Source organism: Baudoinia panamericana (assembly GCF_000338955.1).
Source record: "Baudoinia panamericana UAMH 10762 unplaced genomic scaffold BAUCOscaffold_13, whole genome shotgun sequence".
Taxonomy (NCBI): Eukaryota; Fungi; Ascomycota; class Dothideomycetes; order Mycosphaerellales; family Teratosphaeriaceae; genus Baudoinia; species Baudoinia panamericana.
Genome location: NW_006911269.1, coordinates 143,281 through 161,586, shown reverse-complemented (window position 1 = coordinate 161,586; position 18,306 = coordinate 143,281). Strand labels below are relative to the sequence as shown.

Below are 18,306 nucleotides of genomic sequence, written 5' to 3'. Positions count from 1 at the left end.
TCACGACGTGAGCCTAGCGTGTCGCGCTAACGTCGCTTGCAGTTAGCATCCGCACTGTCCGCGCCGCCTTCCGCTCCAATATTCGAGATCCAAGCGACGCTACCCTTACAGTACCGCCAGGCGCAGTAGCTCTGTAGCAACCCATCGATATACGACTCGCCATGCCGAAGTACTTCTGTGACTACTGCGATGTCTACCTCACCCACGATTCGATGAGCGTGCGGAAAGCTCACAACAGCGGCCGCAACCACCTTCGAAATGTAGTCGACTACTACCAGCAGATCGGGCACGAGAAGGCGCAGTCAGTCATCGACTCGATCACTTCGAGCTACAACGCTGCGGGTCAAGGAGCGGAGAACCCAATGCTGCAGCAAGGAGGCTTCGGTATGGGTGCGCCGCCGGGGATGGCCCCGCCAGGCATGATGGGTGCGCCGGGCATGCCACTAGGTATGCCGCCTGGGATGCCACCAGGTTAGTCGTCGAAGTAATGGAGCTTGCTACGAATCCGTCACTAACAGTATTCGTAGGTATGCCACCTATGCCGTTCGGAAGAGGGATGCCACCTCTTCCACCTGGCTTCCCTCCACCACCCCAAGGCTTTCCTCCAGGCATGAGTCCGGCTGGTATGCCACCGTTTATGCCACCGATGCCGATGCCCTCCGGATCGCCGCCCGCGAATATGCCGTTCCCACCACCAAACATGCCATTCCCGCCGAACATGCCTCCACCAAACTTCCAGGCTCCCATGGGCGGCGGAAGTCACATGAGTCCTCCCCCAGGGATGACTACTGTACCGCCAGGCGCGCATCCGCACTGAAGTATTATGACAGCTTTGCCTATGACTCGAGCACGGCTACTTAGATGACAGGAGATTCACTTGCGGACACTTAGCGAGGTGTTTGGGGGTCGAAGAACACCAGAATTTGCGCGTATGGACTCAAAGCCTCCTTCCACCCGCATAGCACCTGCTCATAGCTTCATCATTGTAGTGTTCAGCCAAGGACTATCCTAACAACCCTGCTTCAGCCAATCTATCCAAATCTCCACCAGCCTCCACCACAGCCCGAACAGCCGCTTGACTTATTCTCCTCCGCTTATCCGCCGCCTCCTTCTCCCGCCTCGCTTTCGTCTTCGAGCTGCCCGAAGGCGCCACGCCACTCAAGATCTTGTTGCTATCCTGAGGGGTGAAGTTCACAAACCCACCAGAACCCTTCTCTGGGCTCCCGTGATATGAGCCCGCATGTCTGTGTGACGAGCTAGCAGACTTTGTCCGTCGGTGGCGGCTCGAGCGGCGATTGTGGGAAGCAGACGCCGCCCGTGACTTTCGAGTGGTGCTTGATGGGGGCGGAGATGGCGTGAGAGAGTGTAGGTGGGACATGGAGCGTTGATGGTGAGGTATGTTGGGCATTGTGAAGGCGCCGTGAGCTTGCTGAACTGGCCGAGAGTATGGAGTCGAGGATGATGGCAGACCGCCTGGGTAGACAGTGGGTGGTAGTGTGGCGAAACCGGAAACGAGTGTTGGGTCACAGCTGATGCCCAACCCGTTCAGAGGCAGGCCACCAGTTTCCGTCGACTGCAAGACACTGTCATCACCACGGAAAGGATCCATGAATGACAGCGAATTCGCCGAGTAGCTTGCCGGAACAGGCTCTACGAAAGGCGCTGTGGAGCAGAAGGCCTCCAAGTCCGGCGAGCTTGAGAAGCCAAAATCGAAAGATTGTATCTTGCTCGCAGCAAGCGACGAAGTCCGCTCCGGAAACAGCGGCACGATGTCATTCACCGCCAGATTCTGCGTGACGGCATAAAGATTTGGCTGAACGAGAGGTACGACGTCCCCAAAGTATGCGTTGTTTGTATGCGCTGCAGCATTTAACGCTATCGCCGACGGCGACGCAACGGGCGTGTGAATGTGCGCATGCTGGAAAGTGCTTGTCAGTGGCGACAGCGGATCATCACACCCTGCCGTATACGGCGGTGCCGGTAAAGGCACGAAGGTTGGCGAATTCCCGAAAGCAGCATGATCGTCTCCGTGGTGTACTGCTTGAGTAGGCAACCTCGCTGAAGACGGCGGAGAGGCGGGTAACGCTTGCAACGAAACACGCAGATCGTACTTCTTTGGGCTGCGTTCGGCACGCTGCGCCCACACATCTCTGAAGCCAGACGCTCGCGCCGAGAAGCGGGAAGGGGTCATCATCTTTGAAGGACTGGCGCTGGCTTTGCGCACGGTGGCGTATGGGTTTGCAATACCTGCGATACACTTCGTAACACCTGCAGCTACTGAAGGCCGACCACGTGAGAGCGACCTGGCTTGTGAGGCTTGCCTACCGTTTGCGGCTTTGTTATGTCGACTCCTTCGCCGCTGCGTCGACAATGATTGGTCGATTGGCGAGGACGGGAGGGCAGGTGGTGACGGGCAGCCACCAAGGCTCAAGAAGTCTGGGTTGGATTTTACCGTGCGTAATCTCTGCTGCCTTTCACAAGCTGCTGCATTCTGCTCCAGCGCCCTCAACGTCTTGGCCCAGAAGTTCAACGGCTCCTTCGCTATTGGTTGACGCGCCTCTATTGACATTACGGCTTCTGCGCCTGGTATCACATTCGTGCTGCCGTGCTTCCAGGAAGGTATTGGCGAGGTCCCGGCTGTTTGGTGGCTTTGTTCGGACCCCGTGGAAAAGTCGAAGAGGTTGGCCGAGTCGTTTGAGCTGCTTCTTTCATGCGGATCGGGCTCCAAGCCGAACAAATCAGCGGTATCAAGGTACTGGTCAAAGACATTGTTGCAGATGCTGGACCATTCAGGCTCCTTGTTGGGAGGCCGGATTTGGATATCGATGTTATGGCCGTAGAGTGCCATGCTGGAGCTGTGGTATCCGTACTTATAGTACAGAGCTGTGCAGCAAGTTCGACGTCCGCCAACCGGCGTGTCTCAAAGTCTGCCAAAAGTTTGTCCTTCTGTTAGCATTAGCTTTGTGTGAAGAGCATTGCGGCTTCACTTGTGTGCGTACATCTACGTCCGCCATCTCTCATGTGCAGTCAGGGCTCCTGCATTCCATCAGGTAGACCAAGCGACATTGGTTCACATCGCACGATCTTGGCGAAGACTTTTGGCAGTAGCGTATGCCACATTCCAGGCGTTCCGGCTCTGTTGCTAGGACGGTATTTCGCAAACTCAAAGCCAGTCAGGCTGCTGGCTGCTCTTCCGTAATCCACCATTCTCCCAATATGCCAGCTCTGTGCTGTCTAGCTCGGCAATGCCGGTTTGCGCACGCTTCTTAGCCAGCAATGGATTTGAGCGAAGGCTCGGATCCGCAAAGTCTTCGTCCCTCTCCGTTGTTGTTGTGTCTGGAAGCTCAGCTTGTTCGCCAAACAACTGCGGTGAGCGGTATGCGACAGTCGGCTCGCTTCCACCAGGTGGCAACCGCCATACAAACCTGCCAAAGCTGTTCAGACTGGCTGCTTGCTTGTGTAGTAGGGAGTTTGCGCTCGGTACTCGTGCGTGGTTCAACGTGGCGTATGATCCAGCTGGAGCTTGGATAGAGTGCGGCACGCTTGGTACTTGAGGGGAGTTGCAATGCATCCATGGATGCTCTCCCGCAGGCGAGTAGCCGTCATCGCCTGCGACGTGCCTGTTCGCCTGCGGAGGCCAGCGACAGTCATTGGACGACTCGCGCTCAGGCTCTGTAGCAGGCAGAGGGGCCGGCACAAGCTTAGGAGCAACGGGTCCCCCATAGCGGTAATTGGCACACATCGGTTCATGGCCGCCTGCAGCACAGGAGCAAGGCTCTTCTTTGGGAGAGGTACCAAATAGCGTAGCAGACACGGGGCTAGCGTCTGCCGAGGTCTGTGAGGAATTGGTTGTCATTGGTCTGAAAGACGGTATTGTCGAGCCGGACCCCAGGCTTCTCGCAGACAGATTCGATGGTCCAACCATTCGTGCTTCATAAGTCGGACTTGTTGTAAGCCGCGACGGTCTACAAGCATGACATTAATAATCAGCGGCTATCTTCACCACTTTAGCGGGAGTCGGATGTTTGTACCGTGGTCTTCCCAGTTGCTCCTCGTTCGTTTCGCTTAATAGCCTCTCCACAAGCACCGCGTGCGACTTCTTGAGATTGCCCTTGACTGTTCCTCCTAGTAAAACATTACATCGTATCTCCACATCCTCCCGTAGATAGAGACCCTCGCGCGGTTTGTTGACGCCCAGCTCTGCCGGCTCTGGCTTCTGGCCAAAGACGTTTCCACCCACTCGCCAACGTGCCTTCAGATCAACACCGGCTGGAGCAAAGCAGTGCGTTTGTATGCCATCCGGCAAATTATGGAAACCAGCCTTGTATTTGATTTGACCTTTGGCGACTCCGCCAGGTAGATAATGAACGACATCCGTAATCTCATACCAGATGCAATTGTGCTCTTCTTCCAGTGTTGCGTTCGGGTGCGCCTTCGTTCGTTCGAATCCAACTACGAGCGGATTTAACTGTATCATCTCCTGGTGGTCGTGCAGTAACGCGAGCGCTCTGTCCCGCGTAATATGCTGCGGAAGAGGCGTGATGTTCGTGATGAATGAGCGCCTCGACATGACTAGACGCAGGTCGAACTTTGTGGCTGCGTGTTCTAGCTCACAACGCGGAACGAGAATGAAGTAAAGTACACATGTGGAGGAGAAAGTGTGTGTTCGAAAGCGTGTCTCGTCTGCGACTTACATGTACCAAGTCCGTCTCTAATGTGGCTGTCGCTGAGCTGACCACCTGAAGTGTGCGGCTATGCAAAGACCAACTGCGCTGATGTCGTAAGCTGAGGCACATCACAATGTGGCACATTTGCGAGCCACAACCGCTTCCACCAGCGTCGCTAAAGCTGTTACTTTCTCTCGGAATGGTCATGGCGCGTATTGCTAACACTGAGCGAAAGATGTTCATTCGATTGCGACGTGGAAATGGATGCTGATTGAACAGCAGGATCCATCAATTACTAGGACTGTAGTTACCTAATGTGACACCGTTATTGCAGGCTGGGGTTAGCGGCGGTCGTCAAACCCTGCCCTTTAGTCGTACCGCTTTCCTTAGCTTCAAGTGACGACACTTTGAAGAGTTCTCAGATGGCCGACTCAGTGAGGTGTTTTGCTTTGCAACCTCTCCTTCAATAATTGCCATCTCAGTCATTGTCTAGGTCGATCGTTATTGTATGCTGCTCAAAGACACATGCTAAGCACCGCAACATAAGCTGGGCTATATAGTCCTGCAGAACTAAACTACCCACAATGGCTTGGAAGCAGCTGGAGCCAACACCTGCCCACATCACTTACTTGATTCTGCCTACATTCCTCATCGGATACACATTATTCTCCTCTTTTATCCGGAATCGTCTACACTTGAGCGAACCACCAATAGCACTTCTCTTCGGCATCCTACTCGGGCCACGAGGACTCGGCTGGCTCAGTCCCAACGTGTGCGGCGTCAATGGCTGCGATGGCGACACTGAAGGCTTGGGCGGCTGGGGCTGGGGCGACGATGTGATCCAAGAAGCGACCCGGGTTATCGTCGGTATCCAGGTCTTCGCCATCGGTGTCGAACTCCCAAAATACTACTTCAAGCGACATTGGAGGTCGGTGGCGATGATGCTTGGACCAGTCATGACGTTCTCCTGGCTCGTCTGCGCCGGCTTTGTCGCTCTTCTGTTCAAGACAGACGCCGCGACGTCATTGATTGTGGGTGCTTGCTTGACACCGACCGATCCCGTCCTGGCGTCCTCGATTCTCAGCAATAGCCAATTCAGTAATCGCGTGCCGAAGCGGATCAAGGATATGCTCTCCGCCGAGTCTGGGTGCAATGACGGAATAAGCTTCCCATTTCTCTACGTCGGCGTGTTTGCGATCCTCCAATCTACTGCTGGTGGTGCGATCAAAGAGTGGACTTTGATAACAGTCCTATGGCAGTGTGCTTTCGGGATCACTGTTGGCTTGATTCTTGGAACCGTCTTCAACAGAATATTGAAGTTCAGCGACAACCGGGGCTACATTGACCCGGCCGGCTTCACGGTTTTCTACCTATTGCTGGCACTTGTAAGTGTCGGCATTGGCAGCACACTCGGGAGCGATGACTTCCTCGTTGCATTCGGCGCCGGATATGGTTTCGCGAGAGACGGCTGGTTTAGCAAGAAGACGCACTCCACACACTTGCCGAACGTCATTGACTTGCTGCTCAACAGTGCGATGTTTGTCTTCCTTGGCGCAGTGATACCGTGGTACGCTTTCGAACCTCAAAGCATTACTCCGTGGATCACGCCGGGCAGACTCATTGGTTTCCTCGCACTGGTCATTGCATTCCGTCGTATACCAATAGTTCTGCTGCTATATCGCTGGATCCCGGACATCAGGACGTTCCAAGAAGCGCTCTTCTGCGGTCACTTTGGCCCGATGGGCCTGGGCGGTCTCTTCCTTGCCATCGAAGCCCGCGCTATGCTCGAGAACGAGTCAGCAACCCCTGATCCGCATCCGCCGCGATATGGTCGGCCGTATACGCCCAGAGAAAAGGCTGTGGAGACCATATGGCCGTTAGTGTGCTTCATCGTGTTTGGAAGTACGATGATCCATGGATTAAGCGTGCTCGTCCTCACCTTGGCCAGCCATTTCAGCCGATCCAAAGAACGGAGGTCTGGTCTGCTCGCAGGCGAAGATGACCCGCTGGATGGCATGGAGCATCAAGGCGGCGGCGGTGATAGTGAGCCCGAGGATGAGGAGGAAGAGGAGGCGCAGCCATAGATGGAGCCGCCACTGTGTAATTTGTAACGTTTACCTCGAGCACTGATGCTGCTCCCTCCACGGATGCGTCGATAAGCACCGCTCACGCACTGCTGTACACTGTTGTGGTGCGATCCGCCATTGCCTGCTGTAAGCAATGCCAGATGTCGTCAACGAGCTTCCTAGATCGCAGGGCCAGACCAAGCTCCTGACTCGTGTACCAGCTCGCTCTGTCCATATTGCCACTTCCAAAGACAGCGATCTCTTGGTCTGCGATCGTCAGCTTAAGGTGAGACTGCACAGGCTCGTGATCGCACTCATTGCGCGGCTTGTAGTAATTGACAATTAGTTGCCCAACGGCGCGTGGTACAAGTCCCGTCTCCGCATCAGTATCAGTACGTGCAGCCTTGACTTGTTCGTGCAAGCGCATGTACCGCTCGACCAGCTCAGAGACACATCGATGCGTGGTCGTGCCAGCGGTCACCAATTGCTCCAGACGCATCAGCTTTCGGCTCGTCACAATGCTGACATCCACCCCTCTTGCCAAGCAACCGAAAACTGCTGTCGACACCGGCTCGGCCGTAAAGTTAGGCGTCTGAATGTAGATGGAGCGTTTTGCACGAGCGAAGAGTGTCAGCAAATAGATGTTGAGCGGTGTCGGCGGTGCCGCAGAAGAGGACAGCCACGGCAGATTAAATCGCTGATGTGGTGACGGTAGCAGCGTGGATGGCACATCCTGTCCGCTGAGCATTCTTACAGCCAGTAACCTGTTGGTTGATCCATCCGCGACCAGCGGAGAGCTGGTTTCCCTCTCCTGCGTGACAGGCGGAAGTTCTGCGATATTCTCATCTGCCCAGAAGTTCAACCAGAAGGTCAAAAACTGCTCGGTTACAGCTCCCGTAAGGCTCACGCAACCCTCGAACCACTCCTCCCAGCTCACGTTACAACTCGGAAGTAGCACCCTCTTGCGGTCAACGATAACAAACTTCGGATGCATTACGCTAAAAGGCAGCTGGAAAATACTGATAACTTCCATGTCGAGGCCTGAGAGCTCGCTCGCGGCCGGTAGACCTAGCTTGGACTTCCATGTCGATGGCGTCCAGGTTTGTCCACGAAGTGACTGCGTATGTAGCAGCTTTTGCAGTAATGAAGAGCTGGAGAAGCAAATGCGAATTCTGATCTTTCTCTCTTGACTCAGCCCCTTTGCGGAGAGCTCGAGAAGGGCATCGTTGAGTGCGTCCAAGGTGGCAGATCGGGCCCAGAAACACGTCACGAGGATTAGCTCGAAGTCTGTGGATCTGATAGCCGGCAGTATCGTAGATGAGTAGATACTGTATCCGGTTCCGAGCGATACGCTTTCGACATTGCTGTATGATCGAAGGTTGCCGGGCTGAGAACGATAGTACGTGAGAGAGTTCGCTGTGGCGTTGACCACCTCCGGTGCTTGCAGCTGTGCAATCGTCTCCTCATCGATAGTCGAGGCCATCAAGTGGTGATGCACTTATTTTATTGATAGTATGTTCTCAAGGTGCACCGAATGCATGTGCCGCACTCCGCACAGCCAGGGCACCGGCGCTGAACACAATGCAACGATCCTCACACATTCGAACGCTGCACCGGTCATCCTCAGGTGACAAGACGGAAAGCATCATCGCTGTACAACGCGTAGCGTCTGCTTTTAGCCAACCCATTGTCAAGCGAAGCTTCATGGACCGATTGCAGTCAAAGGCTGATCAGGTTCACAAGAGCATGATAAAGACAGGGCACCATCAACGTCACCACGGCATTGAATGATCGTTGTGATGCGATATGATCGTAAAGCCCAGGCGAAATTGAGCCTGATAATTGTTCGTTTTGCTAATGGCAACGTTCACCTATGTAGTTGAGTCGCCCTTTATCTCAGTCCATAGATAGCCCAATCTCCATGCATGTACGTGGCGCAGCACTACCTGAGCCAATACAGTGCCAGGCGCTTCTCACCGAACACAGCAATGCCCAAATGAGGCATGCGCTTCACGTTCGGACTGCCTGCTCACTTCTCAACTTCAACCATATACCAGCATCATCTCGCAACAGTATGACTCGCATGACTCGCTCGCGTAAGAGGAACTCCAATGAGGAGTTGGTGGCACCACCAACACTCGCTCCAAAGAGAGTGCGCCGGATGAACATGCTACGCGCCAAGACAGTCTCAAAGGACAACGAGGCGCTGTCAGTGAAGTTCTATCCAGACATATGGACATACCCTGACTAGCTTTCAGCTACAAGCAGAATGCCGAGAACTCATCGCTCCTCCGCCTACCTCCAGATGTACGCAACCGTATCTGGGGCTTTTTGCTCGGTGGAAAGACCGTCCACATGTACTTACCACATTCACTATGGGAGAGAAGCGTCCGCCGGCCTTGTCACTCAATCTGCTCCTCCTCCACCGATGATGCCGCTGAAGCTCGGCAGATCATTAGGTATAACGAAGGCTTAGGCACGTCTGAGGGTTTCAAGCTCTACAGCGACCGCCATTCCGACTGCAGTCTTGACGGAGAGCTTCGAAACCCCTTGCCGGTGCAAATTCTTGCAACCTGTCGCCAGATCCACCAGGAAGCAGCTTTGTTGCCATTCCACCAGAACCACTTCGAGTTCGCAGTGTTTGCGGATATTGCGTGGTTCGCCAAAACCCTGTTTCCCGCTCAGACTCATGCCATTCGATCGGTCGTTTTGAGCCACGCCCACTCAATGTACTACACGAGCACCTTTGACAAGCTCGTCAAGAGCAAGCTTCGCGGTCTCACGCAGTTCACCTGCTTCATGCCTGGCTTCGACAGAGATCTATGTGGTGGAGGAGAAGAATGGAGGCTCAGGTTCGTGCAGAAGGTGGAGGAGTCACTCCTGCAATTTCAGGGATGCCCGATCCAGTTCGCATCGGTGGCAGTCTTCGAAGCCCCGTACAAGAGTCAAAAGACTAGTCGCAGTACTGACGGCAGAGTAATAGTCGAATGGTCTTCGCGCATGGAGCGGGCGCTCATGTCCACCAACGCTGATTAATCATGAGAGTACGTTGCATCTTGCGCTAGTGAACGCTCCCAGGGACGTGTTGAAGTTGTGGCTGTGTGATCGGTAGCGGTCATGGAGGCTCATGAAGTGAAGAGATGGGATCAGAGTGAGAGAAGCTATGCAGAAGCATCACGGCAAGCGACCGCCGCGTCCCAAATGCATTGACATTGTCACAGCAAGTCACAGCTTCCATGGCATGGCACCACTAGCCAGATCAGTACAGCCAGCATCACCCCATCAACTGCCCCAAATCCTCCGGCGGCCACCTCGTCTGCGCAAAACTCAAACACCGCTTGATCCCCTGCAACATCTTCCTCGTCGTCTCGTCCGCCATAATATGCGCCTGCCCATCCTTATTCTTATCCGTCTCATGCAACTTCTCCCGCGCGCTCCTCTCGTGGATGCCTACCATCGTCACTCCGATCGGCCACGCAGCCTTGCCGATACTAAGCCTCAGGTACGCGTCATTGGCGCGAACGTACTGCTTCAGCTGCATAAGATGCACGATCTCGTTGACCGAGCGCAAAAGCACGTCGGGTAAGACATGTGATTCTAGTTTGCGAAATAAGGGCGTCAGATTCTCGCGCGCGGAGAGAAAGTTATTGTACGCCTGTTTGCCGGAGAAGGAGTCCTTTGTTGCTGCGTCGCGGCGAGAGAGGGCGAGGAGCCACTCAGTGAGAACCATGTCGAAGTAGCTGGCGATTTGGCGGGAGAGGTATTTCTTCGCTTCGCTCTCTGTAGGGATGATCGCCGGCACTTTCATCTCGGCTTCCGGGAGGAGTTCGATGGTGGTTGGTATAGGTCCTTTGCTCATCTTGGGCGCCAATGCGGCGGCTGTGAGCTTCCGATACCGTCGAAGTCGCTGCAGGTGCGTTTCGCCAAACAGTACAGTCGGTTCGCCCATATCGCGCAGGTTCATCCGCAGCTCGTCATCTACGACATCCTGCTCGCCCTCTTTCAACGGCGTGCCTTCCCTGCTGTCACTCCTCCCCTCCAGCAGCGGCAAACCCAGCCTCTTCCTCCTCGCATTCTCCTCCGCCTTTGCCTCCTCCTCGGCACGCTTCCGGCTCTCCTCCGCTAACCGCTTCTTCTTCGCCTCACGAGCTGCCACACGCTCCGCCTCCTCATCGTCCCGCTTTCGCTTCTTCTCTAGACGGTCGAGGCGGGCTTGTTCCAATTCCTCTTGCTCGCGGAGGTAGTCGGCTTGTCGTTGCGCTTCTACCTCCGAGCGCTTGAGGTATTTCTTGTTGGTGTCTGAAGGTTGTGCAGAGGTGATCTGCGATTGCATTAAGCTGGCGAAATCCATGTTGGGTGGATGCTATATGCTGATATCGAGGATTGCACGCAAGATATGAGTGAACAAGTGAATTGGTTTGCGCCCGAAGTGATTCCGCGTCCGCCGAGGCTGGAAAGCTTCGTGCCAGTGAAGTAGGTTCACTTTCTCGCACACGCGACAACCGTCCATACTGCTATATCTTGGCCTGAGTGATCAGTGATGGCTACGACAACAGCAAACTAGCAGTGGGAGGAGACCACAATGTCACTCCAACCGACCAACCGCGAGGTCGACCGCACGTCAACCGCACCGTTCCTACTGCGCCTGTTCTGGAGACAGAACCGCGAACTACTTCCCAATGAGTTCTCCGTAGCCCCTCCCGAAGACACGACAGGCATCAGCGACTACTCTAACCTCCTTCCGCATAACATTCGGCAGCAAAGCGTCTCCATCTACACTTGGCCTACCTGCTCCCTTGGGGAGCTGACAGGCCTGCTCACCAGCGTCCTCCCGCCCGGCATCTTGGCCACTCCTGCAGTAGGCACGCGTCTCGTCTACAAGCTCGTCTTTCCCGACACCCGCGCCGAAGTTAGGGAAGGCGGTCGCGGCAAGTGGATCGACAAACCACTTGGCAGCGTGGTCATTGGCGGGCGCGATGCGGAGCTACATCACGACGACGAGACCAACGGCGAGATGAAAGACAATCTTGAAGGTGACTCGGAACGCACGCTAGGGGATGCGCGCTTTGTCATCGGCGACTACGTGGTCTGCACTATCCTGCCGCCAGGCCAGGACGGCCGAGTAGCATCTGTACCGCCTTCACGAGCGCCGCCGAGGATGGACCCGTACAGTATGCGAGGCCCACCACCGCCGCGGGAGAATGGCTACGGTGGTGGATATGGCAGAGGCGGGTCTGGCTATCGAGGGGGTTACGGTGATAGAGGAGGGTATGCTGGGAGAGGAGGTGGGCTTGGCGCTCCGCCGCCGCCTGGAGATTGGAGGCGAGGAGAGCGACCGCCAAGCAGCTATGGTGGGTACGGAAGAGGCAGAGGGCGGCCATACTAGTTCTGTGCACGTGCAACGAGTGTCTACTTGATGTGGTGGTGGGCTAATCTTGGCATTTACGCGAAACCGTCACAACCACCAACGTACCGCGACAGCACAAACCAGTATTCAAGCGATGCTCCGATGAGTGTCACTGATGAGCAAGTTGAATTGGACGTTAATGGTGTAACGACGACTACGTTAGGGAAGACAGTCGGCTTTGTCTCACACAAAGCGCAATTCAAGCTCCCAAGATTGGTGCACTCAAGAATAGCATCACGAAATCAAGACTATCTCCACGCTAAGCGACAATCCATTGAGCATACCACTCACCGTGCACTGGATCGTCTCGCTTTGAGGTCGAGACTGAAGGTTGAATCAATGGGCCCATCCCTGATGCAGGCGCCCTTTGTGTTCGACAGCAGGGCGCCGCAAACGGCAACAAGCTTCATATCCTGCCTTCACCCTCCGACTTCGTACATCTTCGCCATACCAAGCGCAACACACATCGTACAGTCGCTTCGTGTCCAAAAACCGCAAAGATGCAGTTCATTCCAGTTGCTCTTGCCCTGGTCGCGTCCAGCGGCTTCGCTTCCGCCGCCATCCGCCAGCGCAGCGCGCCAATCGACTATGGCTATGGCTGGTCGTCATCGTCCACCCCAAGTGTGTTGCCCACGACGACACCCACTCCGGTGCCTCCGCCATATTTGTCCACGACGCCGACGCCGCCAACCACGACGTCCACTTCCGTGAATCCGCATACGACGAGCACCAGCAGCACGCCGGTGAGCAGCTGCATTTGGCTCTTCTCCAGCCTTTGCACACCCGTCTATGCTACGTCAACCGAAACGCTGTCTACTGCGGTCCCGACGATCATCGTCAGCACTACCTATAAGCCGGTGACCTACACAACTACCATCATGTCCTCTGTTACTTCCTACCAAACCAGTTCGTGCCCTCCCAGCAACCCAATAGAGTCTTCACGCTAACCCGCACAACAGTCATGGTCTCGACAGTCTCTACCCAATACTCCACCGAAACCATCACCGTTCCTACCACCATCACTAGCTGGACCGTCACCTGCTCGACTTTTCCAACCACGATCACTACCTCCACCACCTCGTACTCCACCTGCACCTCTACCGTGCCCCACATCGTGCCGACCGTGACGACCTGCGTTGGGACATCTACCGTTCCGCAGACCTACACCACGAGCACGCCATATGCCAGTACCATCTCTAGCACCTACGAAAGTTACTGGTACAGCACGCAGGTTCTCACCAGCTCCATTTGCCAGACTTCGTCGAGCTGCAGCCTCACTACGCCGTCGACGACTTCTACATCCACCAAGCCTACCTCGACGAGCACAACAAGCACGACACACAGCACGACGAGCACCACCACGACGACGACTTCTACGATCCCAACGACGTCGAGCACAACCAGCACCTCGACGAAGCCGACGACTACGAGCACAACCAGCACCTCAACGAGCCCGACCACGACAAGCACTACGAGCACTTCAACGAAGCCGACAACGACGAGCACAACCACCTGGCCGACATACCCAACAACTTCGTCTACATCTTCTAAGCCAACAACGTCCAGCACGACCAGCACTTCGACCAAGCCAACGACGACGAGCACGACCAGCACTTCAACTAGCACGATCAGCACCTCCACGAAGCCAACGTCGACCAGCACAACCACCTGGCCGACCTATCCAACAACATCGTCTTCTTCATCGAAGCCTACTACGTCAAGTACAACTAGTACATCGACTAAGCCGACCACCACGAGTACGACAACATGGCCAACCTATCCGACAACATACTCCACGTCTTCGAAGCCAACCACAACGTCGACGACGCCAACTTGGTACTGGTCCACCACCTCCTCCACCAAGCCGAGCACTTCTCCATATACGAGCAGCTCCACACAGCCCGTCCCGTACAACAACTACTATGCTGGTGGCGGTGGTGGATGGGACACGACAACGTCTAAGGAGTTGAAGCCAACTTCGACTGCCGGGGGTAACGGTGGCGGTGGATGGGGCACGACTGCGCAGGCGAAGCCAACTGCGAGTGGCGCGGGTTATAATCCGTTCGCTTACTTGCAGAGGGGTGTGGTTGAGGGCTTGGGATGGTAGGTGTATTCCTTTCTCAGAGCGCGTGTAATGCTGCCCAAGGGAGCTGGTTCGCGGCGGTAGTTGGGAGGGAGGCGGGGCGGTTGTATTCGAAGCCGCTGGTAATGATCTGTTGTGCGATAGAGATGTACTTAGATCCAGACTGCTTCAGCAATCCTTTGGATTTCGCATGAGACCCGGTATAGAACGTCTCACTGACACTTCTACCATTTACGTTTGAAAAGACACAATTCATGGGCATTCCGCCTTTGTGCTGCGATACAGCACGGTTTGACTATGTAGAGATGAAAAGTACTGCTTGTTGACGGAGACTCCTACCAACTCATACCTGTATAGCGTACTGCTTCAGGTATTCGTACGTGGCGACGTTATCCGCAACACATTTTTTGATCGTCTCTGCGGCATCCTTTCCGTACCGCTCCACCCAGTCGCTATATTGCTCCTCATCCGTCTTCTTGTGTTTCTGTCACAGAGTCTGTCAGTCTCGCAGTCGCAGTGCAATATTACCAGGCGGAATAGCTTACATGCTGTCTGGGCTTCAGGTCCTTCGAATGAAGCGCATCATCATGCCAGCCATTCCACTTTTCGAAAGCCTGTTTCGCGACTTTGTGGTCCTCTTCGTCATCCCATACAAGCATCTGTGGGCTGAATTCGATGCCGATACTTTGGCAGTATTTCCGGAGCACACCCTCAGGATCGTCCAGTAGATCATCCGCATCAATCACGCAGATCTCAATGTTGTTGGATCCATTTACGTGGCCATTGGTTTGCTCGGGCGCGCTGTTTCCTGGACTGCACACCTTTGGACCAACGAGCCCGGTGTCCTTGCAGTAGTCAAACAAACGCCTCAACTCGTCGTAGCCGGCCTCGGCGGACATGAAGTCGTGAAAGCCGGTCCTCTCCAGAAGCGGCGGGACGCAGCAGCGGTAGAAGCTCGGGATCGATGACCTGGGATGGCGGATCAAAAAGGTGAAATGAAAGCGCTCCAGGATCTCACGCGGTATCACCGTCGGGTTTCCAGGCTCCGACCGTGTCTCGAACGGAAACGGTGGACTCTTGGATGGCTTCGGGGCAGCAGCGTTGACGTCCACGCCGGAGTCGTGGCCGAACCGAAGGCCCAGGCCGCCTTGCTCGTTGAGGTCTTCCTCGGTTCCGACGCCGCGCTTGAGTTGGAGAAGAGAAGGCGCGAGGCGAGCCTCTTGCTGGTCGGGTGGGACAATGTAGTAAGCCATGTCCTTGATCAGAACACGCTTACCCTGGTGGATGGGTAAGCATTGTCTCGACAAGCGGTGACAGCGAGATTTGAGGAGCGTGCAGTCGCAACGAATACTACGTGCCACTCGCTGCGGTAGCTTCGCAAACTGGGCTGAAGCTGCGCTCTAGCTTCACATTGCGCGAAGCATTGAACAGAATCACGTCTTCCGCTTCGTCGTCGCTCTCACCGTTGAGCAATCCACTTCGGAATCAGGAAATGGTAAATTCACGCAGAAAGCAAAGCAAGGAACATGCTGTGGGAAGGAAGAATCACACCTCAGCAGCTTCCATAATGTGGTCGAAAATGGTCTTATAATTTGACTCTGCGAAGCCTGACTTCTTGCGGGCTTCTTCGTCATTCTCAAATCGTGAACCCATCCGTTCGGTGCCATAGTAAAATGCATCGCCGAAAGGCTCATGGATTGTTCGTAGCGTCTTACGCTGGGTCATAAAGACCTTAGCTACATGTCAGCTTACAACCTTTGTTGTTGCAGCGTCACTGCTATCCTTACCCGCTCGAAGGCGGTCGAGCATGCCCGTGGATGGGTAGCGACGAAGATTGGTCTGTTCGACATTGCTGTGGTTGTTCCGCTTGGCAAGCAGTCGCCGGTCTCGGCCTTTGCAAGGCTTTCAAGGTGGTCTAAATGTTCTAAGTGTATCTTCTACTAATACAGCTGGGAAAGGATTGAAGTGGTACTGAAGAAGAATCGAAGTCTACGAAAGCCTACTGTAACACTAGGTTCTCTTTCGCCCGAAGTAGGCACGATCAAGAAGCTGTTACGAGAATGGACGGAGAGGCTCCGCTCTTGGGAGGCGCCAGTGACGTGACAACGTGAGAACTCAGGGTCTCGACTGCGGCGGACCTGCAGGTGTACATGGCGAAGTACTGTGGCCAAGGAACATCCACCCACTGTCTGCGGCCTATCGGAGCATTGCGCCAATAAAGCCATATAATTTATTGCCGATGGCTCACAATCAGTGAGCCACTTTTGTGCTCTGCCTGCGTCTTTACGCGGCCTTACAATATCTGGTTCGCATGTCTGCGAATTGCATGGTCTGAATGGCATGCTGTCATGGCAGCATTGTGAGGTTCGTACGCTTCAGCTTGTGGCCCAATGCATATATGTTGCAGAGTCCACCACCAGCTCATTGTGCTGTCAGTCCAAGTTCGAGAAGAGTATTTTACACGTCGCTAATTCTCTGTTCCTGGTATTCACACGCCTCTCCCCTAAGATGACCTGTTCTTAGTCGGCAAAAAGTGGCTATGAAGCTGCTGCACAAAGGGACGTTCACTTGGCGGGGAGACATGTTGGTGGCCAACAATCGGCTGGATCGAACGGACGGTATGTTCGACGAGCAGACTTGGGGTGGAGACCGCTCAACCATGCCACCTCTTACGGTGCGGTATCTCCGGCTTTTTTCGGTCCGTGTGCGTGGCTAGACATCATGGTATGGTCTACATGCCGTTTGGCGACCGAGGTGCTTGTCATGTTACTAATCGGAATGGCAAGCAATGTGTGAGCAAGCCGGTGACCGTTGAGCAGTAGATTCATAGAGTCGAATTGGGTCCCAGATGTCCGGTCGTGGATTTTGACTCGCTCGAAAAGAGTACGCAAACACGCATTCATTTGACCACGGCGAAACCCAGCAACTCAGGTCCCACGACTCCGATCTCAAGACATGCTCGTCGGAAACGATGACGCCGTCGAACAAAGTCGCAGGGACGGCGCCGCGTGCCGCCACAGCGATCGGCCTGTGACAGTAACCGTACGGCCTTCGGCAGGCGAACCTCATCGTCCTGAGTATTTGTGTAAGTCAGGACGCGCCGTTTGGGACAAGTGAGGCGTGAGTAGACTTCATCGAAGATGAATTGACGCTGGCGTTTCGCGCACAACATGGATGAGGGCCAGGTTGCGCCAAGGCAGCAGTCGCCATTGCTTGCACCACATGCAAGGGTGTCCTAACGACGTTCCAGCCGTCTTGGAGATAGCAGTACGTTGTTGAGATCAATCGTCGGCCAGTCCTCCGCTTGAGAACTGCGTGGTCACGTATTCCTCTACACTTTCGGCGACCTTTTCATCTCGAAGCGTACCAGTACCGTCCGGTATGTGCCAGTTGTTGACACCCCACCACCAACGCCTAATCTTGGCGCCGATGGTTTGGCCAGAGAGCTTCACGTCGCGATTTACGTAGCGCCAGCCGGAGACGACGAGAGTCCACGCCAATCCTTGAACTAGGGGCATGAGGATCTGTAGCAACAGTCAGCGAGCCATAGGATAATCTTGAATACAGATTAGGCTCACTTGATCGCGGATTGTGATGATAGCCACGCCTTGCCAACCTTTGGCATCCTTAATGCTGGCCAGGTAACTCTGCTCAAACCGAAGGTCCGGTAAGGGTGGCATTTGTGGCCTTCGAGGTGTTGGGCGGAGGATGGATACGGGAATCTCATCGTCTCGTACGTCGGGTTCCACATCTCCGTCCATATCGGCATCGATTTCGACAGGTTGTCTGCGCTCTGCCGCGGTTGACGGTGCAAGATCGTGTTGTACTGAGGGTGCTGGGTTGATGTGGGCCGTCTGGATTGTTTCTGCAGCTTGTAGTGCCGCGTCTTGTAGTCCTGACATGGTTGATCACTGCGCGTTTGAGAAGTTGGAAGAGCTGAAGAGGTGGTGTCGTGAGTGCCCCTAGTTGTAAGTCAATAGCTTGTCGCTAGTAGAGGTAATGGAGCACGAGGCATTGACGGAACATTGATTGGCCGTGCCGCCGTCTCGTAAAAGAGCGCCCCACACAGTTGTTCAAGTCCAG

General features: G+C 54.8%; 13 protein-coding genes across 13 annotated transcripts; 5 read left to right on the top strand and 8 right to left on the bottom strand.

Annotated features, from left to right (window-relative positions):
• Window positions 1-161: 161 nt before the first annotated feature.
• Window positions 162-341, top strand: BAUCODRAFT_53356 (uncharacterized protein; the record flags this gene model as incomplete). The annotated part of the gene is made up of 1 exon (XM_007682258.1): window positions 162-341. A coding segment is annotated over one exon (180 nt), but the record flags the coding sequence as incomplete, so codon positions are not given.
• Window positions 342-841: 500 nt separating this feature from the next.
• Window positions 842-2,927, bottom strand: BAUCODRAFT_38119 (uncharacterized protein). Its single transcript, XM_007682149.1, has 2 exons — window positions 990-2,927; window positions 842-929 (listed from the first exon to the last, which is right to left on the bottom strand). The coding sequence occupies exon 1, from the start codon at window positions 2,846-2,848 to the stop codon at window positions 1,004-1,006; it is 1,845 nt and encodes a 614-aa protein (XP_007680339.1). The 5' UTR covers window positions 2,849-2,927; the 3' UTR covers window positions 842-929; window positions 990-1,003.
• A 236-nt stretch (window positions 2,928-3,163) lies between these two features.
• BAUCODRAFT_126109 (uncharacterized protein) lies at window positions 3,164-3,856 on the bottom strand (the record flags this gene model as incomplete). The annotated part of the gene is made up of 1 exon (XM_007682402.1): window positions 3,164-3,856. The coding sequence occupies one exon, from the start codon at window positions 3,854-3,856 to the stop codon at window positions 3,164-3,166; it is 693 nt and encodes a 230-aa protein (XP_007680592.1).
• A 210-nt stretch (window positions 3,857-4,066) lies between these two features.
• Window positions 4,067-4,570, bottom strand: BAUCODRAFT_40956 (uncharacterized protein; the record flags this gene model as incomplete). The annotated part of the gene is made up of 1 exon (XM_007682246.1): window positions 4,067-4,570. A coding segment is annotated over one exon (504 nt), but the record flags the coding sequence as incomplete, so codon positions are not given.
• Window positions 4,571-4,910: 340 nt separating this feature from the next.
• BAUCODRAFT_275912 (uncharacterized protein) lies at window positions 4,911-6,831 on the top strand. Its single transcript, XM_007682401.1, has one exon. The coding sequence runs from the start codon at window positions 5,252-5,254 to the stop codon at window positions 6,749-6,751; it is 1,500 nt and encodes a 499-aa protein (XP_007680591.1). The 5' UTR covers window positions 4,911-5,251; the 3' UTR covers window positions 6,752-6,831.
• A 2-nt stretch (window positions 6,832-6,833) lies between these two features.
• On the bottom strand, window positions 6,834-8,216 carry BAUCODRAFT_151542 (uncharacterized protein; the record flags this gene model as incomplete). Its single annotated transcript, XM_007682400.1, has 1 exon — window positions 6,834-8,216. The coding sequence occupies one exon, from the start codon at window positions 8,214-8,216 to the stop codon at window positions 6,834-6,836; it is 1,383 nt and encodes a 460-aa protein (XP_007680590.1).
• Window positions 8,217-8,807: 591 nt separating this feature from the next.
• BAUCODRAFT_151541 (uncharacterized protein) lies at window positions 8,808-9,769 on the top strand (the record flags this gene model as incomplete). Its single annotated transcript, XM_007682399.1, has 2 exons — window positions 8,808-8,941; window positions 8,992-9,769. 2 exons carry the CDS (start codon window positions 8,808-8,810, stop codon window positions 9,767-9,769), a joined length of 912 nt encoding a protein of 303 aa, XP_007680589.1.
• Window positions 9,770-9,888: 119 nt separating this feature from the next.
• BAUCODRAFT_275782 (uncharacterized protein) lies at window positions 9,889-11,143 on the bottom strand. Its single transcript, XM_007682398.1, has one exon. The coding sequence runs from the start codon at window positions 11,082-11,084 to the stop codon at window positions 10,008-10,010; it is 1,077 nt and encodes a 358-aa protein (XP_007680588.1). The 5' UTR covers window positions 11,085-11,143; the 3' UTR covers window positions 9,889-10,007.
• Window positions 11,144-11,348: 205 nt separating this feature from the next.
• Window positions 11,349-12,086, top strand: BAUCODRAFT_49662 (uncharacterized protein; the record flags this gene model as incomplete). Its single annotated transcript, XM_007682254.1, has 1 exon — window positions 11,349-12,086. A coding segment is annotated over one exon (738 nt), but the record flags the coding sequence as incomplete, so codon positions are not given.
• Window positions 12,087-12,380: 294 nt separating this feature from the next.
• BAUCODRAFT_275992 (uncharacterized protein) lies at window positions 12,381-14,254 on the top strand. The gene is made up of 2 exons (XM_007682397.1): window positions 12,381-13,046; window positions 13,100-14,254. Exons 1-2 carry the CDS (start codon window positions 12,641-12,643, stop codon window positions 14,245-14,247), a joined length of 1,554 nt encoding a protein of 517 aa, XP_007680587.1. The 5' UTR covers window positions 12,381-12,640; the 3' UTR covers window positions 14,248-14,254.
• A 312-nt stretch (window positions 14,255-14,566) lies between these two features.
• On the bottom strand, window positions 14,567-16,073 carry BAUCODRAFT_78570 (uncharacterized protein; the record flags this gene model as incomplete). The annotated part of the gene is made up of 4 exons (XM_007682338.1): window positions 14,567-14,707; window positions 14,769-15,500; window positions 15,775-15,954; window positions 16,011-16,073. The coding sequence occupies 4 exons, from the start codon at window positions 16,071-16,073 to the stop codon at window positions 14,567-14,569; spliced, it is 1,116 nt and encodes a 371-aa protein (XP_007680528.1).
• A 706-nt stretch (window positions 16,074-16,779) lies between these two features.
• On the bottom strand, window positions 16,780-17,526 carry BAUCODRAFT_275885 (uncharacterized protein). Its single transcript, XM_007682396.1, has one exon. The coding sequence runs from the start codon at window positions 17,290-17,292 to the stop codon at window positions 16,993-16,995; it is 300 nt and encodes a 99-aa protein (XP_007680586.1). The 5' UTR covers window positions 17,293-17,526; the 3' UTR covers window positions 16,780-16,992.
• Window positions 17,505-18,125, bottom strand: BAUCODRAFT_151535 (uncharacterized protein; the record flags this gene model as incomplete). The annotated part of the gene is made up of 2 exons (XM_007682395.1): window positions 17,505-17,747; window positions 17,802-18,125. The coding sequence occupies 2 exons, from the start codon at window positions 18,123-18,125 to the stop codon at window positions 17,505-17,507; spliced, it is 567 nt and encodes a 188-aa protein (XP_007680585.1).
• Window positions 18,126-18,306: the final 181 nt, after the last annotated feature.